Genomic DNA, 26,086 nt, shown 5'->3' with positions numbered 1-26,086 from the left:
TGATAATTATGATTATTAAATTATTTTTTAAAATTGATACCAAGGTTATACATAAAATAAAAAATTTTAAAAAAAAAACTGAAAGTATTAAAACCATAAATTTCTTTAGTATGGGTCATAGATTTAGGGTTAGTGAAAATTGGGGAGAAACGGAGGGTAAATTGAAATTTGGGTTTGCACATGGTCGAGTACAAACCTTTGTATTATGTATGCCAATTGGTAGATGAATACCAAGTCCATAGAGTCAGGAATGACCTAGTAACTCTACTAGCAGTATCACTTGTGCCTTCAGGGGAGAAGTTTGATTACATTGCATTTCTACTTCACCCCCTCTTGTTTATTCAATAAACTATCAGAGAGTGTGAGTGTGAAGCATCTGATATATATCTAACCAACTAAAAAGTACAACTTTTACTTAGTAGCGTCTACCACTATTTCAGGACTCTTTGATTAGATGAGCCTATAGACACCAACAAAATTCGTTGTTGGAGATCCTATATAAATTCTCCCAAGATATTCTTGAGCTTCACTTATTTTCGTGGTGTTATATTCATTCTCAAGTGACACCGTTTGTACAGTACCGAACGGATCGATCCTTATCCTGATGGGAACAGTGTCTTGTGTAGACGATTTTATTGCATTCACTGCCACCCAAAAGTCTCCATTTGCGGCTCTCTTGATGTTGTCTGGATATCCTTGGAAGCTTAAGAAAGTTTCTGTTGTATTACGTTTGGCACCAGTGAGCCAAAACCTTTGAATTCTTTTACCTATGTACTCAGAAACGAGAACAAAGTCACCAAGAGCACTAACCGCTGTCCCAGCAGCTCCAGAAAGCCCCGTTACCAATTCAATCACCTGTTTTGTCCGTATATCGTATTTTAATAAACTTCCTGTTTTATCGTTATTAGTGACTAGGGGTGTCCACGGGTCGGGTCGAGTCGGGTTTGTGCCCAACCCGAACTCGACCCGCTTAGATCGGGTGGAACAAAAACACACCCGCAACCGACCGCCGACCACCACGGGTCGGATCGGTCGGGCTCAGGGGGGCGAGCGGTCGGGTCGGTCGAGTCCGATGTTGAGCGTCGGCGGGCGGAGGAGAAGTTCTTTCTTCGCCGATCTGAGTTGAAGGCGCCGGATTCGAGTAGATCAGAGTCTATCTTCGCCGATCTTAGTAAAAATAGCCAGATTTAACCAAATATCTGAGTTTATCTTCGCCGATCTGAGCCTATCTTCGCTGATCTGAGTCAGATCTAACCATATATCGCCGGATTTGAGAAAATCCGACGAAGGAGGAAAGTAGATCTTGGCCGGATTTGAGTGAATCTGAGCAAATACCACCGGATCTGAGCGAAGGAAGACCAAGGGTGGCCGGATCGGAGCTAAGGAACACCAGAAAGTCGCCGGATCTAGGAAATTTTGGCATTTTTTTAGCATTTGTCGGTCGGATCGGGTGGCTCGGGTTTCAGAGACTGAAACCCGCCACTCGACCCGCCGAGGTCGGGTTTCAGAGAATAGGAACCGTCACCGACCGCCGGAGGTGTCGGATTTGGCAGTGACGGGTCGGGTCCGGTCGGTTTGGTCGGTTTGGCCGAGTCTTCGGGTTGCTTGGACAGCCCTATTAGTGACTGCCACAGAAGCATTTCTGCATGATTGAAAATATATACTAGTTAGAGCAATTATTACGAAGATAAAATTATCAACAATGCTATAGAACAAATTTCATAATTTTATTAGGGTCGTATATAGATTGTGATTATGCATGCAACATCATTTTCATTATTAGTACTCCTATTAACATTATTTTTAATATACACCAATTACAATCTACGACCATCGTAATTGTTGTGAAAAATATTACAAAATTTATTGTGTATTTATAGACTTAATTATTTCCAATTCTTGTAACTGACTTCCACGCTCAATTCTTTTAGAAGTGAGAAAAGTAGTGTAAGCCTTGGTTCCTATGCATTGGCGCCGACACGATACAGACATGATGCAATAACATGTGTCAGAATCACGTCAGCTCCAGTGCACGGGAGGAAAGCCGAGTCTAGGAAAGTATTACCAGTAGAAAGTACCTTAGCTAGTAGGTAACACTGAACTGTGTAAAGTAAACATCTCCTGTAATCGGGTGGAGTCCAAAACCGTCAAGAAAGCGAAAGGGCACACCGTTTACACTGTTGGCGAGTTGGGTTGTAAGCATTCGTTTAGGTCCGGCAACCGAAAGCCCAAACTATGCATCAGCTACGTAGAGCTGGTTCGTTGAAATGCTGAATTCCAAACCTAATGGCCTCCCACACTTGGGTTGCAAATCTACATTAGTTTGGCCATCACATGCTGCCTTCAACCTGAATCAGATTAACGACAAAAATTATATTAATTAAGAGCAATATCTAAGGCTTTACTAACACTATGGTGTGACTCTTCACGACCTATTTTGAGCTTAAAGCAACATCTATTGTTAAAAGCTTTCCATCCATCTGGTGTCATATTTCAAAGGACAATTGCCTTGATTCTAGTGCTCCAGAATCCATGAAAATGACAGAGTCAAAAGTGAGCACGTGTTATAACAGGGTCTAGTGCACAAGACTCGATCTTTATCCCAAATACAATTATAACTTGTTATTTCTTATGTCTAGTTTATTTTATGAAGCATCCTTTTCTTTTTAGTGAAGTCATGAAAAATCTTATATATAAAACCAACCTAGTTGGTGCAGTGAAGGCAAAATCTGTGAAATTAGCGGTTCCTCCTTGAGATGTGAGAATTCGACCGTCATATACACCCGCATAGAGTACACCCAACAAACCAGGGACGGACCCAGGAAGGGGCCAAAGGGGGCCCGGGCCCCCCCTGGGTCCAAAAAAAAAAAAAATTAGTAGGTAAAATTTTCAAAAAAAAAGCTTGGGCCCCTTGGTTTTTAGCTTGGGCCCCCCTTGGTTTTTAGCTCAGGCCTCCCCAGTCGGCCAGCCCAGTAGTTTTCAAAAGCCATGAAAACCTTAAAAAAATAAAATGTAAAAAAGAAAAGAAAAGAAAACCCAGCACAGCAAGACTCCAAAACCGTTGAAGCAGTTCACTTTGACCGACTAGAAAGCTTCTAGACTGAGTAATGAAGTGCTGTACAACTGTACAGCATTTCACATATAATACTTTTGTCTTTCTTTATTTTTTTATTTATAATAAGGTATATTACTTTTGTTTCGGTGATTTAATGTTCTTTACACAGTACACTACAATTAATAATAATAATAATAATAATATAATATGTAATAATGTGGTTTATATTAGAATATTAGATTATCTATTTATATATGATAATAGTAGGACAAATAATTGTTTAATTGTTTGATTTGATCTAATTGCACTTAAATAGTAATTTGCACTTCATTGTTCACACTTTTTTTAACAAAAATTATTGTATAAATCTTCAAAATTTCATACCTATTAATCAATTTTTTATCCTAAATGCTGAAACATTAGATGTAACTCCTAGAAAAGCTCTAAAATGTAAAAAGGTAAGTTCAAACCTATTAACCTAAGTACAAAAAATTTAGTACAGTGAAAAAAATGTAGGCACAAGTTTACTTAAAGTTAGTTTATGAAATAAAGTAATTTAATTTTGGCCACAATTTGGGCCAAATTAACTTGAGTGTTTTGCATTTTGAGCCAACATAGGCTTAACCTATTAACATAATGTAGGCATAACTAACTTGCTCCTCCTAAGAAAATTTCTTGGCTCCGCCAGTGACTATATGGATGTGTATTTGAATTTTTTTTTTTTTCGTTTATCTCCGGCCCCCCCCAGCTTGAAATCCTGGGTTCGTCCCTGCAACAAGCCAAAGGCATAAGACTCAGGACCACTGACACCTGGTGGCAAACTGGAGCTTCTCAAAAACCAAAGAAAGAGCCAGTGGAGGAGTAGTGCAGAAGAAAAGGATAAAAATGGAGAGGATGGAAAGCCTTGTAGGGACATAGATTATAGCCATCTCTTGAGTGAATAACAATAGCAATCCACACTGGTATTTATAGGCAACGTAATTAAGTCCCCAAGTGGCCAAGTTGAAGTGGGATGAAAATGTAGATAAACTTCGTTATAATTTATTTATATGTTGCTTTGTTATAATTGGCATTGAAGCACTACTGCCAATCAAACCCATTATTGTAAAGTGACAAAGCAAGCATGGGAGGGACACAAATCCATTTTAGAGTCACCTCGAAACACCGGTTTTCAATTGCTATCAGCAATTTAGGGTGGGCTACCAAGTCATCATCTAACTTTTCTTGTTGGCTTTATGTTCTTTCTGGCAAAAGATTTAATGATGACTCGGTGTACCATCTTCTAGCAATAACAAGTGTGAGATACACCACCCATTTCATTATACATTGCCTTGGTAAAAAAAAATTGGAACTTTTCGACATAATGTTATAAGACCACATAACTACAGCCCAGGGGGGCATGGGTGCTCATATGATACGAACACATGTAATATAAATAAAATAAAAGAAGAGAAAAACTGGATCGTGTGAGGCAGTCAAACGTGAGAGTGGAAAAGGGACCTTCTCATGTGCTTCATAGTCTATAAATACGAGACCACTACATACTTCGTTAATTACAAAATCTAGCCTATAATCCACACTATGTGCGGGTCGCTGTGTTAAGAAAAGTTTGGCCATACACATATACTTAATATTTATTAAAAATATATATATGTTTATAAATTATAGTTTAAGAGACCATGATGAATAGAACAATAAAAAACATATTGCTCTGGTCCAGAGTAGTTCATGAACGAACAACAACAAAATTGCGAACTGCAAACTATCTATTGTAGCTGAGAGCAGTATAAATATAACCAACAGAGCACAAACACAGACACAAATAAAGCAAGATCAAATACTAAAAATATAAATTGAGACAGAATTACATAGAATTTTTATAGAAAGATTAAAAGGACGAAGTGTAGCAAAACATGAACATTTTGGTTCATGCCGTTTTGTAGCATAATAGGGTGTTTTAGTGGATGAGCCTTATTCCCATGCATTGTGTTTAGCAGCTTGATGGCATTGTAAATCATTTGGAGTGGTATGTTAGCACTGTCTAAACATTTGAATCTAAGTCTTCAACAATTCTGTCAGTTGTCGATGGAAGATATTCAGCAAGTATTCTTTCTATTGAGGATGATGATATATTAGGACCTACTGTTCTTGATCAAATTTCTACAAATTAATCACTAAGGAGCTACTTCATAATTCATGTAAGCCACTTGTTCTAGAAATTGTTCAAGGCCTTGAAAGTCAAGCAAAGCTGTAAGAAGTAATTATAGCCACAAACTCAGAAAATGACATAAAATAAGTTGTGTAAAGAAACATTTATTTATTAGAATGAATGTAAGTCCTACAAACAAATTGGAAAAAGTACCGAATGTCCCAAATAAGAAAGGAAAAAGAAGAATTTCAACCTGTTTAGCAGCAGAATGCTATGGGGCTACCAAGTACTCCAACCAACGAAAAATTAATGACACCTCTCTAGGTAGATTGAACAATTAATAACAGATAAACAGACAAAATACTAAAATCAAAGCATCGATTACAGGGAGGTAAAAAAACTAATCAAGCATATTTAAAATTTAAAAACAGAATTTGGGTAATATTAAGAGGAACAAACTACTTTCTATTCTTCCCAAATAGCATTTGAATTTACAGATCCAGTAATTGGGCTTTATTAAATAAAACAGAAATACATAAGAATATTTTAAAACTCACATTCAAAAATTAATTATTTCATTCATTTAGCAAAATGCAACACTATACAACGAATTGTTTTCAATTTTTGGGGTTATGCCTGTTGGTGAATGAGTCGTTGGCAACCTTGTAACTTGTAAGAATTGTGGATTTGAAAAAATAAAAAATATTTTCCCTTCTTTGACTGTGTTTGCTCCACCTCGTTTCTCTTCTTCTTCTCTAATTATGATTGTGACCGTTGATCAAAACCAATTTTAAAGCAAAACCTTAATAAGAAAACAAATCTCTCTAATTCTCTTGCTCTGTCTCAACTAACTTTTCTCATTCTAACTTTCCATTTTTATCTTTAAATAGTGAAATTGTGTTAGTGTGAGCCGTCTATTTATTTCTTTAAACGGTGTTTAGTGCAAAGTTGAACTTCAAAGGTGTTCAGTGCAAAGTTGAAATTTAAAGTTTAAACGATGCAATTGCGTGAATAAAAATGTTGGTTAGGGGGAATGTTGGATATGTCACGTGAAATAACAAAAGAGAATTGTGAATAAGTGCCCGTTTGGTTCAGCATTTGAAGCCCAAAAAGCACTTTTCAAAAAAGTGCAACCCAGTTTTGCGTTTGGCAAGCTCAAAATGCAACTTTTTTATAAAAGTTGCGTTTTAAACTTTTAGAAAAAACTGAAGGCAAAACGCGGAAGGAAAATGGTGAGGCAACGGTCCATAAATGAAAACGCGCACTGCGCGTTTTGATAGTTATCGTTGCTAATGATGAAATTTCAGAAATACCCATGAACAAACACAGAACAAACACTACAAATCATAACAATAAACAATCTTTCTCTCAAACATAATCAGATTACCAGAATACAAACTCAAAAACACAGTTTTAAAATTAATCAAATCATAACAATAAAAGCAAAAAAAAAAGACAAAGGACAGAAGCTTGCTGACCCATCTAGACTGGGTTGGGGACGAAGATGAGCAATAGCACGAAGATGAGAGCTCCTTGAAATGTTCTTAAATGACAGAGAAAATGAAATCTTTTTCTTATCGGAGAGAGTTTTGGAATCAAGTTAAAAAAGAAAGAAAAAAAAAAAACAACAGAGACGGAGCTGGAGAAAGAAGACCTCCTAGAATGTTCTGATGAATGAGGAGAATGAGGGAGAAAATGAGAGTTAAAAAGAGGGGTAGAGATAGTGGAGAACATGTGGAAGAGAAAAAAAAGAAAAAAAATAAAACTAAACGTATGGTTGGTAACTTGGTATGGGTGAACGTGAAATGGAAAAAGAAACAATAATATAAAAAATAAAAAAATCCAAATTGAGAAATATAATAATATTTTCACAATATTTTCACAATAAATTTTAAGTAACAGATTGTTATTAGTTAATATTGGTTAGTAAAAAAATAATTTCAGTTATGGGTTCAAATTAGAACTAGTAACAACTTTCCACATAAATTTTATTGTGAAAATATTGAAAAAAATGTTGTAAACGTAACACTTCTAATAATAAATTTTACACAGTAATTTGTTATTGGTTCTCATTTGAACCTACTAATGACATTATTATTTTTTTTATCTACCATTAACAACTTGTCATATAGACTTTATTGTGAAATTTTTGTAAAAATATTGTGTCCATAATTTGCATTAAGAGAGATAATTAAAACAAAAAATTCACTTATATATATATATATATATATATCTTGTCCTTTTTAGTAATTTATAACTCAAACCTCCACTTTTATAAGTGCTAGCCAAACACTCAGTTTTTTCAAAAAGCACTTTTTAACAGTTTTTACCAAACACTCAGCTTTTTAAAAATACACTTTTTCATTATGCACTTTTTAAAAACTCCATTTTTTCATTATGCACTTTTACAAAAAGCTGAACCAAACTCACCCTAAACTCACTCCTAATTTTTGGTTTCTTACTAAAATCTTTACAGGTTCATAAATAAAAATGACAATGTCAAAAATATAATTATTATTATTTTAGAGAAAGAGATGGTCATGTTAGTTTTATACCTCTGTTAACTTTTACTTGATCTAAGCCAACAAAAACATAATTAGGTTTTAGAACCTTTTAGGTTTGTTTTTTTCCAACATATTCCATTGGATCTACATCTGTGCACACCTATAAACTTTCCTGGCCTCGAGACCACTACACAAGGCACCGATTCTGAAGGCCACATTATGTATGTAACCCAAAAGTATACCTTTAATTCTCCACCTTAAAGCCCCTTCAAAGTATTCAAGGCCGGTAAAGGCATCCATCCAGCTTGTAAAGAGGGCTACAAAATCTTCTAATCAAAATCAATATACTAGTTTGCCAACAATATATAGCTTACGATGTTCACAAGACAAACAACTATAAACATTAAAAAAAAATCCTTAAATATGTCTAATTAATTATATTATATCAAGACCCAATCCTGGGCTACTGAAAACAATTGCTTCCCCCTCATCCTAGCATTGCTCCAAACTCAAGGGCACAATGTATTTTGCTGAGAGACCAAAGATAAGCAGCAAAATGATGTAGCACAGGATGCGAGGCCAAAGTACCTGTAGTTATTAACATATATAGAGCATTGGAATCACAAATAAAAGATAAATATTCAAATTTAGTAAAAACCTAAGAAAGTTGAGTAGAGGAATAAATGATTGAAAATACATACATCTGCTGTTATAGAATCCTACAAAAAGCACGCAATGTCGAGCTCAAAATATGAGCAAGGATCGGAAATGTCAAACTTGTTCAAGACCTGAAAGCCACATATAACATATTCTCAAATAAGTTCAATGTCATTGTGCATAACCACAAAGGAGATAAACGATGTCACCAATTGACTTTACAAAACAATTGCAAGAAATCCTAACACAAAATAGTGTTCTGATACAAATACAGAAAAGATTAAATTCATCGCAAAACATTACTTGCATGCTTGTAAAGAGTAAAATATTACATATCCTAAATATGAATTAAGAGGAAATAAAAAGGTTGGCTGATAGGGGTAAGGGGTGCAACTGTTCAATTTCGACATGTCAGTTTTTTCGTTCAGCTTAGAAAGAGGACCAAAAAAATCCAAATAACATCTGTTCAGAATATGGTCTATATGCCTACAAAATATTAATTTTTTTATAAGAACATGGAACCTAACAAGACAAGGCCTTCTGTATCAGGCAATCCAAGGGAACTTTTAGTGAGGATACAAACCCAGGATGTCTGGGTCTAGGTCATGTCAACAGTCTACAACTCCAAGCCTCCCCACTACTAGGTGGCACCCTGACAGGTGCAAAGATTCATGTAAGATAGGATTAGGATCCTGTGGTATTGCACCGATGCAATTACCCCTCATTACTCTCAATTTTTTTACTTTTCTCTTTTTAACTTTTCACTTTTTTAATTATTTTAAGCTTATTTAATTCAAGGGTTGTGATTAAAAGTTTCTTTTTTAACTCTCAATCTCAGCCATTGAGAGCAATTGCACACAGTGCAATACCCTAGGTATCCCACCATTCATTTCTCACCTTGTCACAGCCTCCCTCTCCATCTTCCGAGTTCATCTCTCTTCTCTAAGAAGATAAGCCTCAATTTTCTCATCCCATCCTTCAATCCCTTAAACATCTTTCATTCCATCAGGACAAAGCTCTATGTGGTGTTGATCTGCTTTGTCACAGCCCCAACCCGCATCTCAGATCTGCTCTGTCATGGCCTTGATCTATGCACCACCATCTCAGATCCAGTCCTTCGTCCCTAATTCCACCTCCGCATATGTCCTTCCTCCCATTCTTTTTTTTTAAAATATAATTAATTAGTATTTCCTCCCATTCTTCAAACCAGTTGATTCGGTTTTTGGAGGATCCCGGTTCACTGATCAGCATCAGTTGGGGACTTTCTCAAACAGATTGAGTCTATTTAGCAAAAACTGAAAACCAACCACATAGGCGCATACATCCCTAAGTTGGAAGAACCAAAATTATCAAGTCCATATAGGCGATTGTGGACCTGTCTTGTAAAGTAATACATCATGCAGCAACTGCTGAATAAATGTCAAAAAATAATACTTAGGTAGGGAATTCCACCTCACAGGTATGTCCATTGTGGGTCCCTCAAAAATAATGCAAACCCAAACAGTTTATCACAGAACTACAATAAAGTACATGTAGTTCAGGTTTTCAATAAACTATAAGCACATTCACAACTGTCAAAGCACTCTGTAAGCTACTGAGTTTTTTAGAGCAAAAACAAGGCAGTTTTATGCTGCAACAATTAATCCATAGTATATAATCCTTAGAACACAAGGTCAAAAAGAATAATAATTACCTCTGGGTGCACAATGCCAGAAGTTCCTATTTGCTTTCCTTTGTAAATGATGCTAGCTTGTGTACCCAAAAGAAACTCAGGTTCCTTCAAAAAAAATCAAGCAATAATTCATCACCCAACAAAAGTAGCAAAAAGAAACATCAATAGGCAGGAGAGAGATGAACCCTTACTTCAGAAGGCTTTAGGTAGTATGTTGTATTGTCATCAGGTGGAACAAGCCCTATCACTTGCATAATTCTCACCACCAGACCATGAATTACCTGCCCATTATAGTTGAAAGGTTTAAAAAAACAGAACCAATTTACCAAGAAACAAAAAGAACAATATAATCTTTTGGGTGTTTTTAAAAATAATAATAATAATAATTTATTAAAAAAAAAAAAACCCTGAGTCCCTTTGCTCGCCTAGGCTCTAAAGGTAACCCACCAGGACGTTTAGGCAAGCACTTGACTAGCCTTTGCCTACCATGTTTGAGTGTTCAATTTTCTTACCCCTAAACCCCATATAGGACCCAATTCCAATCCACCTGATGAAATTTAAATCTTCCCCTATACCACCCCATAAGGAAATTCACCAATTTATTTACCATGTAGGAACGTTGGAGGAAAAAAAGAAGTGGGCAAGCCAGATAGCATAATCTAGAGACAAGGACTGATAGAAAGACACAAAGGAAAACATTGTAGGAGATGATTCAATTGTATTAAGGGCTGGTGTTTGTCCAAAAAAGAAGGATCTGCAGTTATCAAACCTCCTTTTTCCTCTACCCTTCTTTTTTGAAAAGTACTAAACTAGTAAAAGCAGAAACAGGATAATGATAGGAGCCATACATGGGATCACTACAAGGATTAATTTTATATTTTACACTTTCATTTAATGTCTTAATGCTTTCTAATTTTCGTTATTCTTTCTCCCTTTTTTGAGATTTTAAACTAAGTCTATCTTGTGTCGAGTTGATAATCTTAAGTAGTCATGATCTACAAATTTAGAAAAGTTCAACAAGAACAACTGGGGCAAACTAAGATCTAAATATGTCTACTAACTTTTGAGAGTTTTCTTACAGAAAGAGTATCTGAGTAAACCATGTCTTGATTATGTAGAGTAGCCATAACCAATACTCAGTTTCGACACTCAAAACTCAGGTGCAAAGTAAACATAAAAAAATCCAAAAAGTCTACTTAAAATATAAATTATGCAGTACCAGACAACCAAGTTTTCAAATGATAAATAATAACAAAAAAAGGTTAGTCATATAAAATAAAATTGTGCTGATTCACTCTTTAATCGCAACTTGATATACAAATAGTAATGACCAAATTGAGTACGTTGACATCAATATACCTCATATCCTGCAGTAGCACCACAATATAGTGCAGCCAGGTGGCGACGATTTGTTGCACCTACATCTTTAGTATTATCCAACAGCACTATGTCACCCACTTCAAAAATCTAAAGCCAAAATTAGATATGAGGGAACATCTTTTGAAAAGTAAATGGATAATTTTATTCAGAAATAAGGGAACATTTTCATTAAATATACAATAAAATGCAGGAATCAGCATGCTTGAATCAAATTGTTGGTCTTGTTTAGGAAACCCAACTTTTTAAGGGATCATTTATTGTCTTGTCTCTTAATTAAGAAGATAGCAGCTTCCAAAATAACCCTTAAACAAAGTTCTCAAAAAAAATTTCATTTAAAGTGCTTGTGTTTGGCAGTGGCATAATAGTAAATTAATGGGTATTAATTTTAGAAGCTAGATAAAATTTTGGGACATCCCAAAATCAAATACTGGACCATCAATTTGGGACAGAGGGAGTATCAGTTATCACAGCCCCAAATTTGCAAGAAATATTGCAACACATGGATTAATACCACTCTAATTATATCATGTGGCATTATATATTGCCACCCATACTTTAATAAAGAACCTTGAAACCCCACTTAACCATATAAAGACAATTCTGATCATTTTAACATCCCTATGTTGAAATATTACTACTATTGGCATATGGCAACCCACTTACAAGGACTCTAAGTACCATATAAGCTTCTAATATGTTCACCACTCTAATGTAATGAGAAGATACGCATAAAAGATCTAAAATGTCATTCATATTTTTACAAATGTGGTTTTCTATTAACATGGTCCATTGAGAAACTACAACGTACCTTTATGGGCTTCGGATGGGCTTTGCTCTGTCCAATAGTTTTCAATATACCGGACATAAGACTGGTCCGAGCAGTCTGTCAAAATGGAGGAACGTGTCAGAATTCAGTTAAATAAAGAAACAGGAAATATAATATATAATATAAAGTATGTTGTACGATATTTTTTAATATTTAGTTTGCACATTAAAAACTTCAAGAGACACATGAGATAAGTATGGACAGCTGAAATAGACTAAGCCAAGCAGTTAACATAACTATGCAAAATATTAGGGCTAGACACACTTCAATATCCTGCACTTAAATTAGTTCAAGCAAGAAAATGGCTGCACTTAAATGGCAAAATGGAATCTATGGGGGACTAGATCAGGAAAGAAACTTTGATGGCAACTTAGGAACAAATGCATCCACTTCAATCACAACTAGCTTCAAGAGGAAATGCAGGAGTTCATGAAATGTGGTCAAGTGTAGATTAAAGCAAATAGAGTAAAACGAATAATGGCAAGGACAGAAAATAAACTTTCAAAAAGAAGTAGGAGAAAGTAAACATATGTCAAAGTGAGAGAGACCAAAGACAAACTCAGTAAAACCTAAGTAGAGTAAACAAACACAAAATTAAAAGAAAAGGCAGTTTGATAGGAGTTACAACAATCACAAGCAACATTCATACCCTTCATAAAATCATGCTAGACAAATCCCACATTGCCAGAATATATTTAAGCACAAAAGATTGAGAATACAAACCTCATTTTCAGAGGAACGAGGATTTCCAATAATCACCGCAGTTGATTTATCATCTTCACGATTTAACATTGCGAAATTATCATTAAGTGAGCACAAAATAAATGACAAGACCTCTGTAAATCCGCACATAGCCATCTGATAGGAAAATTTTACAGTAAGAGAGGGGGGGGGGGGGGGGGGGATAAACAAGTAGAATGATTTAGAAGATTGTATACAAGGAATAGACTTATTAATCAAAAAAAGGTCACAACATTCTTATTTTTCTTATTCTAACTTGAATATATACATGAGTGTTCTCTGTTCTGTACCTCCAATCTGATAATATGACTAAACTCTTCCAAGCGCAGTGGCTTCAAAGACACAGCTCTGCCCTTTGAGATATTGTAACCCTTAGCAATTGCAATATCTTTCACACTATTGAACCCATAAGCAACCGCAACATCCTTAGCAATAAAAATGTCTTGTCAATGAAAATACAAGTATGAATGTCATAACATATTTGATGCAGATAAACACATCAGAAAAATACGCAGGTGCCAAAAATACCTCCATTACATCACATGGATGAAGAACATCACTTCTAGTAGGGGGTACAGATACAGTAATTTTGGAGTCATTATCATCTGAAAGAGACTTTTCAGCACGCAATTGCATCCGATTTAATAAACCAGTGACCTGAAAGATAGAGAATGAAAGCGATAAGATAATGCAAAAAACAAGCTAAGCCTTGCATATGATTCAGTTACCCTGATTAAACATAAACTAAGTGTCTACATTCTACATGATAGAACAAACACAATTGCTAATCTAATGCCGTGTTAATTTGGAGGGAGGGGAGAGGGGAAGTAAAAAAAAGCCTCTGATTGATTAGGGGGAAAAAGGGAAAGGATGAATCCCATCAGCTCCACCATTTCCAATCCATAAAAATCTGACAGCATGCGGGGCAGAGAAGGGTTAGGCTTTTTATATACTAAAAAGGAAGAGTTTGATAGAAGGGAATAAATTAAGAATATACCCTCATCCAGAATTTCACTTGCATCATCCCTCCCCTTGTCAACAAAATAGAAGGGAGGTAGAATCCTCTCTTTCCTCTTTTCCCCTCTCAAATCCTCCTACTTTCCATCCCTCCTACCATAGTATAAGATTTCAAAAAAAGTATGCTTGTATTGATAATATGTTGGCCAGACGTTGATGCTAACATTAGTAGGAACCAAAATTACTACGAAGAATTTGACAAAAAAAATCAGAAGACAGTGGGCCTAGCCTTGGTACTGACCCTATAACTATGGCCTTAAGCTTGGTTTATTACTCCCAACTTCCTTATATCTAGCAGTACCACCATGAAAAGTCCCAATTCTAACATAATAGGAAGGATAAGAGTCTACTAGCATGCTCCATCATACCCAAACAAAAAGAGATCTGATTTTTTATAAATACAATGATAGACTTTGGTTAATGAAAATTGAAGTATTAAGGTTTGTTCAACCATTATTGCCCATGTGGTTCTATCCTCCACTTCATGTTCTTCTCACTTAATGCACATTTTTCTTCTTGCAATATCTGCACCTGTGCCAGTAATTACAATTCACTACCAGATTAAGTTTTCCATTAAGTTCCTACAATCCTATTTCTGACACCTAGAGCAGTAGAAGTTATAATAAATAGAAACATTAATCTTTTATGGTAACAAAACATTATCTACCAACAAGAATTCTAGCCTTGCATATTACTTAAAAGCTAAGACTAACAAAGCTAATAACATAGACATACTCTGCCACAACATGCCAATGCTACTGCTCTCACAGTCACACTACAATCCAGTGTCCTTAGATTTGAACCCTATGAAAAGGCATCACTTCTTTCTTCACCGACAAGGCATGCATCTGAGCCCCCCAAGTGTATTTTTCGTTATCAGCAATCAATGTGATCCATAATTAAATTGCGGCATTTCTTTAGTGTAATACGCATTTGTTATACATGAAACTTTTTAGAGTTAATAACAAGTATACCAAGGTGCACACATCCTAAACTACAAAATGCTAATATCAACACCATGCTTCAAAAATAATTTGTAGTGTCCACCTTAGCATTTAAATTAGGATCTAAATTAATAGATTAATGGCAATCACCCACCCTACAGATTTCAGATTGATTAGTGCTCAAACAAGTACACAGTTGGCTCTTTCACTCGTTTTGTGACCCCCCCCCCCCCCCCCCAAAAACACCAAAAAAAAGTACATATTTGGTCAGCACCATCCATGGAATTGATTAAACATCGTCAAAAAGTTTCTTTTTAGATTAAAAAAAATGGTTGATGAACATAATCAGATAATCCTAGTAAAAATAAGAAATTACCTACAAAGGGATCTTACATGGTATCCATGAAGCGCATAGGAAAAGTCACATTGAGTCAAGAACAGTCAAATCCGCCAACAGTAAAACTCAAAAGGGAACACTAATACCTCAAGCAATTTTCCAACGTTATCAATTATGCACTTATCAAGGATACTACAAAGGGATCTTACATGGTATCCATGAAGCGCATAGGAAAAGTCACATTGAGTCAAGAACAGTCAAATCCGCCAACAGTAAAACTCAAAAGGGAACACTAATACCTCAAGCAATTTTCCAACGTTATCGATTATGCACTTATCAAGGATACTACCATCATGGGAGAAACTTAATACCAATTAAAAGAATATTCGGCCAACTATATTATAAAAGATATATCTGCCTCAACATGTCAAAAGAGAAAACACATATAAATGTCTAATATAAAATTATGAATGTTATTTCAAAGCTTAAATGTTTCCTCACCAACATTACAGAAGAACAGTTTATGATTAAATCAGTAATCCTTTTAACAATTGTAAATCCGTAAGCATTCAACTAAAACATGAATGGAAAAGGGAATGGTAAAAACAAGCAACAGACCGAAAATATACAAATATAAGCTGCCAGTAAGCAACGCATAGAAAGAGCAAACAGTGAAAGCAACATAAAGAACTGGAGTGAAAGCAGCCTCTAGTATATCATGCAAACAATACTATGCTACCCAAAGTTTTTTTCTAGATAAATACTATGCTACAAAAAGTTAAAAATATCGTTTAAGTGATCATTTACAGTATGTCTACTAGAATAAAGATTTTGGATCAATGTGTTTTGGTGTAAAATTTTTGGGAGTACCAGCAAATATCTATTTAAAATTTTTGGGATTACCTGACCATGTACTACAACACATCAAAAAGCAGCCAGCTGTATGGTGTATTAAGGGTTTGTTTTTTTGGCAACGTTTGCTGGCTGCAGTGTCCAATCTCCATGCCCATTTTACATAAATGAGCATTTGAGGCCTGCATTTGAAACAATTTCTCTCTCTCCCTCTCTAATCTGTTTCTATTTTATAAAGTCATCTCAAATTTTTAATTTTTTTAGTGTGGACATCTCTTATTTTTCACACTTCAATCTTTTGTTTACAAAAAATGTAAGAAATCAAAGCATCTTGGCCCTCTAGCATGAATCAATCATGAAGCAGATTGATTAGAAAATTCTGGTAAATCATTGATTTCATCTGGTGTCTAATGCATATTTCATTTACAAGTTTACTAGATCGAAATTTAAGATGTTCAAAAAATTATATATCCAATGTCACATTCAGTAAAGATTTATGATATATTCATTCTGCTTCATTTTACATTCTGTGATTTACGATCCTTTTCAATGTATGATACAGTTTTTATAAAATTGATGCTACCCAACCCCACCAATAAATTTAAATATAAATAGATAAGCACAGACACACACCAAAAACAGCAACCACCACTACCACCTTGAATGACACATTTAAACTTTCATTAATCAAGAAAGTAGATAATTATTTGGACAGATATTGCAATACCTCATCAGCCTTCAAGGGCACTCCAATTGCACCAGTAATATAGGAAAGAGAAACTTCCATATTGTAGACAGATAAATCGGGATAGATATATGACTTGCCATCAGAATATATCACTTCAACTGGCTCAATTTCAAACTTTCTTTCACAATATTCTGAAAACATTGTCACCTAAGAGAACAGAGGAAGATCATTCATTAAACTACTACAAATCAGATCTCCAATCCAAAAAAAACTTGAACAGGAACATCTCAATTGCCTACCATTGTGTTTAAAACAATCTTGGCTTTTGTCAGATCAGTGGCAGTACATTCAATGAATACATTCTTCGTCTCTAATTTGATTGCTGAATGCGCCCCATTTATAATAGGGGGCAAAGACAAAACAGTTCTGCATAAAAAATAGTAAAATACATTTAGGAAAGAAAAAGAGAAATAAAACATTAATGCATCAAACTTTATATTACCAATACAATATTTAAAAGATATTGATAGAATAATATATAAAAAATAACACATCAAGAAACCATCATAATTGCAATTTAAATAACAGCAATTTCAATAAATTGTACAGTAAAAAAGAGGAAGAAATTGATAGAATAATAAAGGAATAGCAGCAATTTAAATAAACTGTACAGTAAAAGAGCTAAGAATTCTTATACTTGCAAACACATCAAGAAACTATCATACCTTCTACTGTCATACAATACAGGGAACACTGGTGAGTTCTCAATTATGTGCAAAAACTTCTTCAGTTTCAAATCTGACTGCCAAATCGGTGAAACAAACATTTTGAAATGAAACAATTATACCATCAAGAACGATGTAAAATAAAATATTCAAGCTCCTGAGAATTATGCACAAAGACTATATTACAATAATTTAATATTGCAAAGTCAAGGTATATTAACAAAAAAAGTCTCAATATAAGGCTCACTTTGTAAAACTCCATCAGCTCATCAGCTCTGAAGTTCTTCTCCTAAATTGCAAAAGACGAAGTTACAAGCAATCAGTTCAAACATTCTTTATTGACTTCATTATTTTTCCGTTAAAAAAACAAAATAAGATATAAAATGTGAGAAGCAAATTTACATAAACCTTTGCTATCTATGAAAGTATGGGAAGTTCCAGTATGACAGGAAGTTCTCAAATAAATCAGATAAAGTGAAACTCATAACCAAGTAATATGAAGGTTAATTCGCTAATATTACAGACTGAATCTTATTGGCAAAGGGAAACGCAAAAACTAGAAGTGTGCCAAAACAACCAAAAAAAAGGTCACCGAAACAAAAACAAAGAGGCTCACAATTGAGAAAAAACTATCTGCTTCGGGAAACTGTCTACCACGTGATTCGATACTTTTGGATAATTGAATATCATACCAAAAGAAAGGATAGCTTAGATGTCAAGCAATACGCCAGTGGGAACCAGATTGGTTCCATACTCCGTATTTTTTTTATAGGTAATAATACTTTTATTGAATAAAAAGAACATCGTGTTCAAGACGATGAGCACTCTAGACATGAAAAAATACAAAAAGCTCAAGTTAAAGCTAACAGATTGTAAGACAGCAGAAATTGAAATACATTGAGCCAACTGAAATAAAGTACCAAAAAGATGTTTTAAAAGATATAAGAATCTCTCATTATCTTCAAAGATACGGTTATTACATTCCTGCCAAACTAACCACATTAGACAACCTGGAATTATATTTTACATGAAAAAGTCATTCTTTTACAGTGTCTTTAAGGAAGGCATTTCATGACATTCTGTTAATCAGAAGCATAAAATGACATTCAGTCCCTCCAGCATAAATCTTTTTTTTTCATGACCCTATCAGGTACCAGTCCTGCTGACAAAGTAACAACAGAAAACTATGTCCTTGGTAAATAATTGAATTAAAAATATAAACATTACCTGCTTGAGTGGAACAAAATTTATACTTGACGGTGGCAAAGCCTGAAATAAAGAGATTCTTGTGAGTCACTGATGCAGTAATGTGTCTTACCTCATTTCATAAAGCCTACGAGTAACATTTGCACAAAGCAGATTTAAGCACAACAACCTAGTACAAATACGAGGGCGAGAGAGAGAGAGAACTTGCCAAAGCAGAAAATGTTTGTGGATATGCTTAACAAACTACTATTAAACTCTCCCACAGCCAGTCACAAAAAAAAAACAAAAAAACAAAAAATATCTTCAAGACCCTCAAACTAACAATATAAAAACCAATTTAACTATCATAGGATCAGAAAAGCCAAAAAATATTGAGGAATAAATTAATTCAACCATTCAGAATAAGAAGTTCCTAACTCAAAACTCATATTTAGGCCACACAGACTACTCATAAGGGAGGTAGAGTCAGTACGGTTTTATTTCCACTCCATATGCAGCTTTTTAAGTGTTGGAGGACCAGAGGGTTGGTAAGTCCAGAAAAACTCTTGGCTTGGAAATGGAACTTCCCTCTTCCTTCTACAAAGGTAGGAACTCAAATGAAAGAACTACCATACCCATACGTTCAAAACTAGTTTCATTACTACTCCAATACCAAATGATACAAAACACCAAGAAAACATGTAACATGCCATTAGACAGGAGAATTATTATTAAGAAAACCTACCTCATACGTGAAAGGGCCATGTAATGTATCCAGGTCATGAGTCCCAATCGCTACTAGGGTTCTTCGCCTAAAACAAATGTTAAAGGCAAGCATGTGAAAAGACAAATTACATAAAATATTAATAGAACCTTCCAATTGAAAAGTCAAAAGAAAAAAAAATGATACTAAACAAATTAACATAAAGTCAAGACAAAGCAATATAAACTCAGCTCAACCAATACTAAGCCGTACTAAAGTGGGGTCACCAGCACACACACACAATAGCAGAAAAAGATACATGACAGATGCTCCGTAGTTGTAAAACAATTCACAGAGCCAACCCCATTTTAGTTTCAATCAACAACTGCAACAAACCAAGGTTGCAGCAACAGGAAATTAATAGTATTTATACCAACAATTTTTTAACATTTTGGCGATTGAAACAACTCTACATCCTACAGAAGTTCACCATGCAGGTACCTTTTTTTTGGATAAGTAATACAACGAAAGTACTTTGATTTGGACATATAACAATATGAGGTTAGCCAGAACATGGCACAGAAAAACCAAGTTTCTGCTCATAATAAAGACAGTGATAGGTGTAATACAGCTTAGCATCAGAATCAAAGTGGCGAAGACGCATGATTACTACTTGTTAGTCCAGTGTATACAAAGAAATTTTATCCTAACATGAGCTGTGAAGGTACCACATGGATAACATTTTTCATTTTTTTGATAAATAAGTACCACATGGATAACATATAACATATGTTTGAGCAAAAATCTCCCCATGGATAACATAGTTTAACCCACCCCAGCCTTTCATCATTGTAGCCAATAAAGAACATTTTGACTATATAAATGAACCTGGTTCAAGCAGGTGTATGCCAGGTGTTTTGCTATCCACTTGGACATGCAAAAGGTTCAAGGAAAGATACTGTAAATACAGTTGAAATGTAATTATGTATCATGATGTAGGTAGTCATTACAGAAGCTTTGAGGCATCATTGAAAGATACATTTTTCTTTTGTTAATTTTAACAAATCTTTAGACAAGATGTCAAATGATCAAGAAAATTAATTTGAAGACCACTGACTCAATGACACACAACAACTGGAGACAAAGTAAATCCAAAGATTTTCCTTATGTTTTATTGGTAGGTCGACTTCACCCTCCACCTTATTATTACTAAGACAGGGAGTGCCATTTAAGCTAGAGCTCATAAGTGTCATCTCTACCTCTCTTAGCTAATTTGTTTCTCCCATCCCATCAACCTTTCGAGGCATTAAGCCCATCTTCAATAGGTTAAATCTTTAAATGAAAATATCTCCCCCCAGCCCTCCAAAACTAAATAGAGTTGATCAACAGTTCTGACATGTGCCAGGTTTTCAAATCCATCTTCTTCTTTTTTACTCAATTTTCTAGTCATTGTGTCACAATCGTGTCTCCGTCATGTCGTAACTATGGTCAAAATTTTGAAAATAAAATAATAATAATAAACTGACACACCATAGACACGCATGCAGTTGTATCTTCGATGAGTTTGTGCAGGGAGCCATGTCCATGGGCTGCCTATTACAATGAAAAGATCAACACCCTCATTGTTGCTTCTTTCATCAGCCCCCTCTCTCCCTCTTTTAATTCCAATTCTCTCCCCCGCCCCCCTTAAGAGTCTTCTTTGTGGTCATTGTTGACTTACCAAGCTAACAAAACTAATCAGATGCAATAGCCAACCTGAAAACAATGTTTAGGGGCTGCTTCTGTCTTTTTGCTCCTTTTTCCTTCGTTCACTACCGTGAACTCATTGTATTTTTCTTGCTTTTCTTTCATTAATAATATTTTCTTCTTACTTATCAAAAAAAAAAAAAAACAATGTTTAGTTGGTAATCCGCTTGTTTCAGTAAGCACTGGTTGTTAACTTCCCAACTTGACATAACTGGGTTGGATAGTAGGTTGATACTAAACCCAACCAAACCCAACTCATAAACACCTACATCAAAGTGCAAGGCTACTAAACAGCATGGAAGCACAAATATATCTTTCAAAGTTTAGATAAAAATTGAGAGTAAATATAAAACCACATGCATTTAAGCAAACCATTGTGAATATTTCATAAGATTACCATTATACATTCTGATGTTTGCATTATTTGTTATTACCATGTTGTTTATACATCCCATGCATAAACCATGCAAATCAACCTTGAAACAAACTGTGAAAAAACTAGAACCAAAAATGACTAACCATTTCATTTTTAGATTTAGTGGAAAAATATGATCAATAGTCAGCAAAAATCTTTAACTTTTAATCATTCAAAAATGTTTCAATCTGCAGTCGTGCAATCAGCTAGAAGACACAGTATGCCAAGTTACAAATGATAAGTGAATCTGGAATTCAGAATTCATTACCGACAAATGTTCTGATGAAGCTTGTCTTGGAGATCAATAAAGCTGTTATAACTTGCAGTATCAAATGTTACGCCTCTTAAAACAGCACAAACAACATAGGGACGAATTGAAGACGTCTGCAAGGGGAAAAAAAAAAATGGGTTTGAATACCATAAAATCTACTAGGTCATTTAAGGGGCAATTTTTCTCCACAATAGACTAGTGAATTTCTAAGATAATAACCTCTGGCTTCACATGCATCTTAAGCATTGATTTTGTACTGATGTTAGCCGCTTTATATGTTGGTATCTCCTGCTGCCCGTTGAAGATTCTAAGCGCTTGAGCAATCCCTTCAAGGCAAAGCAAATCATATCTGTGCATGTATATCAAAGGAGTATAATTAATATTGCTCTCATATTTTTTATAATCAAAAAAAAAATTCTAGCAAGCAATTCCACAAAAATTAAATAAAAATCTCTTAACTCCTAAGGTTTTTTAAAAATTAATTAACCACATTGAGTTAGCTCAAAAACAGTGTTGGTAAAAGCACAGTGAGCACATAAGCCAATAAGCGCAAAAGCCTCTTAGAGCCTAGGCGCAAAGTGCAAAGTGCGCACCTGATTGAAGTGAAGCACATATATTAAAAAAAAAAATTAATAAATTTAAAAATAATTGTTAATGAGAAATACAACAATCACACAATCAAATTATCATATAAATTGATATAAAACATTTTCTATAATTCATATAACATTTATATAAGCCCTACTTTTGCAAATTTAACACAAAAATTGTAAGTCAAGTCATTTTTATTTTTGGATTAGCTAGAAATGAGTACTTCCATGTAATACCCTTTCTTAAATCTCAAATAGACGTAATGCCCTATGACAAATTACTAATATTAGTTAATAATTTAATCACTTATGGACTACAAGTCTTTAAGAATTAGTCTACTATGTTCAAAATCAACTACTAAAGTAACGTAACAATTACCACAAATATATTGTATCATATATTTTTTTTTCATGAATGAGCTAAGAATATGAAGACATAGCAATATGGTAATTGGTATGAAGTAAATATTCAAAAGGGAAAAAATAGAAGAAGAAGTTGCTATGGACCTATGGTCTATGGTGTTTGGTTTGTTTGGAGTAAGCTAAGTTATGTCACAATCTGTAGTGGGGCTTCTAGCATGTTGGCAAGGCAAATTAAGATTTGGTTGTCATCAAAATGGGTATATTTGGCTGATTGTTCCCCATTGCTTATTGTGGTGTCTTTGGAGGGAGAGAAATAGTAGGTGCTTTGAAGATAACGAGAGATCCATACCAAACCTCAAGTTATTTTTCTTTAGAACTTTAATGGATTGGTTGGCTGCTTTATGAAACCAATCATTTTTTTCTTTTCTTGATTTTCTAGATTCTTGTAATTTTTGTCCTTGAATTGTTTGACCCCTTGTACACTCCCATTAATAAACTTATTACTTATCAAAATATATATATATATATATATATACACACATCACTTATAATAACAAAGTAATAAAAGTAAAATTTATTGGTGAAAATAACATCATATATATACTATAGAAAAAATAAAAGTTGGATATTAGAAGTTTTGGTTGTGCCAAGTGGCTATCCAGGTGGCTATCTTTGCTTTGCGACAAATGGCTACATTCTCATTAATTATTAAGATAGTTTACCTTAAATTAAACTCTATTACATATCAAGTGACTTATTAATCGTTAGGATAGTTTAATCTTGGTAAAACTCTTTCAACTAGGTTTCAAAATTTAAAAATTCTGCTTAAACTAAAATTCTATTATCAAAAGAATCAAGTAACTTATTTATTTTACTAGAAGAAAGTCTATCAGAGCTTCAATTTGCTCAATAACTATTGAGACAGTTCCAACAATAATAGAAATATTTTTTTTTTTTATATTTACATGTAATTTTTAATTAATCCATATATTGCACAGCCAAACTACTAGTAGTTATGAAAACTTATGAATCAATGAGTAAAAACTTAGTTTAAGTTCCTTCAGCCAAGTTATGCACAACTAGTCCATAAATGGTCAGATATATCAAGAAGAATCATCCAATTGATGATATTTCACATTTGATGTGAATAATCCTTTTCTTATGGTATCCATAAATCAATTTTAGAGCCCTCTCATAAAACTAATATAAATTTTAGCAAATCTATATATTAAAGTATTTTCTTTCATTTTTATTGATAAGTTACACACTCCTTTGAAATTTGAACTTACCACCTCATTTTTCACCCTCTTCAAAAAATCATCTATCTATCATTTATATAGAATTGGAATAAACTCTTTAGTATCCAGTTTTCTATAGTTCCAAAAAAAATCTAACTTTTATTATTTAATTGAAAATTACAATAAAACACAAATTAAATAATTAAGAAGTTTAAAATTCAAATTTCATAAAATTAGGACACATTTTATACAGAAACTAAAATTCGAATTCTGCACATCTAATTTTCTATTAAGAGATAATAAAGAGCAACTTTAACTTGGATTTGCCCAAATAAACAAAAAACCATATAGATACATGCATACATATATATGTGAATTGAAAAGTTCTTTGTTTTTGTATATTAAATAGTAAAATACCTATTAGCAGGTACTTCAATTTTGTAGATAACTTCTTCATCGCCATCAGATTCTTCATCCAAATGCTTTTCCTTCCGCATAATTGCTTTCTCAGTAGTCTTCAAAAAAAGAAAAAAATAATAATTAAAATAGAGAAATCAAGCATTTCAAAATTAATAGCCAAAAAGGGAAAGATATGCAAGCGCTTACGACGTCATCGAGTTCAATCCCGAAACTGAAGCAAAGCTCTTCGAACTCTTCTTGTGCTGTTGAGATTGATTCAATACAAACCAACACAACGTGATCAATATCTCCTAAAAACGAATTTAAATATAAAAAAATTTGTGATTGGAAGTTGAGAGAGAGAGCTGACTGTAAGTTTTTCCAAGAGCCTCGAAAAGACGATCTCTTCCAATGCTGACAGTAGGCATGGTGGACTACAGGATTTGAGTCTGCATATGCAAACGAATAACAATGAACAACGTTTTTGAAAAACCCTAACCCAATAGAAAGAGAGAGAGACAAGGATCAGGTTTTATTGCTGTGGTTCAGATTCTGTTCGCGTGAATTGGACGAGGAGGAAAGGAATCGTGGTTTTTGAACTTTGGGCCGGTTTTAGTTATTGGACCACCCTTAAAGTCTAACAGATAGAATGAACTACAGGCAAAAATGATTTTCAGTCTCTGAGTGACAGACTCACAAACACAATCACAGATTCACAGATCAATTATTCACATATTCAATTCACAATCATCCTCAAAAAAAAAAAAAAAAAACACTACAATCAAATATTCACACAAACTGTAAAGTATGGTGTGGAGAAAGAGCATCAGAGAAAAATCATATCAGTATTAGGTTTTGAAAGAGATAGCAAATACTTGAAATTGGGTTAATCGGGATGGAGATTGGAGAGGCCGGCGGCGTCGGTGGATAAGTCGCCGGTGGTTGATGCTTGATTATCTCCCGGTCTCTCTATCCCTCAGTCTCTCTCGTCTGTCGCCTGTCTCTCTTTTCTTTTTTCTTTTCTTTTTTAATTTGGAATTAGGTTAAACGGCGTATCTTTCCATGTTGGGCTGCGGCCTGAGCTGATATGGTCTTGGAGGGGAGGGGGCCTTTAATACCCAATTTACCCTGAATTTTTTTTTTTTTTTTTTGGGATTGTGGGTGGGGTTTGGGATCTTTAGGTACGTCGCAACTAAAATTGTGTAAATTTGTAAAGTTATCATAGTAACTATATAAATTTATACTGATTTTATTTAATTTTGTATTTTTTTTCTTTATGTATCATGAAGTTGAAGGAAAAGAGTGGATTGCGATTGTTACGTGTGAAAAAAGAAAACAATAAAAAAATCAAGAAATTTATATATTTTAATAAAATATAATGTAAAATAGATAATCTAATATAGAGTGTGTAGGGTCATAATCTGGAGCCCAAACCCAACAGGTATGGAATCTTGGCCCAAGGAGCCCAGAAATAATGAATTTGTAAAGAGTAAGCTATAAAACTAGGTCTTAGCGAAGTGAATAGTGGTTAAAGTTGGGCTATACAACAATTAAACACAAACAAATCCTGTTAATATTTATAGATTCTCAGTCCGAGGAGATGAGATGAATGTATGTTGGTCCCTACTC

At 34.3% G+C, this 26,086-nt stretch overlaps 1 protein-coding gene and 1 pseudogene across 1 annotated transcript; both read right to left on the bottom strand.

Moving 5' to 3' along the window:
- Positions 1-450: 450 nt before the first annotated feature.
- Positions 451-3,984, bottom strand: LOC115964509 (annotated as a pseudogene).
- Positions 3,985-7,909: 3,925 nt separating this feature from the next.
- Positions 7,910-25,552, bottom strand: LOC115963647 (phenylalanine--tRNA ligase beta subunit, cytoplasmic). The gene is made up of 21 exons (XM_031082737.1): positions 25,333-25,552; positions 24,828-24,906; positions 24,665-24,720; positions 24,476-24,573; positions 22,087-22,216; positions 21,865-21,980; positions 19,478-19,544; positions 18,775-18,816; positions 17,795-17,836; positions 17,548-17,624; positions 17,122-17,248; positions 16,862-17,029; positions 13,513-13,641; positions 13,275-13,409; positions 12,967-13,101; positions 12,226-12,300; positions 11,397-11,504; positions 10,229-10,318; positions 10,059-10,142; positions 8,410-8,496; positions 7,910-8,296 (listed from the first exon to the last, which is right to left on the bottom strand). Exons 2-20 carry the CDS (start codon positions 24,883-24,885, stop codon positions 8,428-8,430), a joined length of 1,806 nt encoding a protein of 601 aa, XP_030938597.1. The 5' UTR covers positions 24,886-24,906; positions 25,333-25,552; the 3' UTR covers positions 7,910-8,296; positions 8,410-8,427.
- Between the last annotated feature and the right edge of the window lie 534 nt (positions 25,553-26,086).

The sequence above is a fragment of the Quercus lobata genome, chromosome 10 (genome assembly GCF_001633185.2).
Source record: "Quercus lobata isolate SW786 chromosome 10, ValleyOak3.0 Primary Assembly, whole genome shotgun sequence".
Taxonomy (NCBI): Eukaryota; Viridiplantae; Streptophyta; class Magnoliopsida; order Fagales; family Fagaceae; genus Quercus; species Quercus lobata.
Note: the sequence above shows the minus strand (reverse complement) of the source record. Positions and strands in the feature narration are given on the sequence as shown.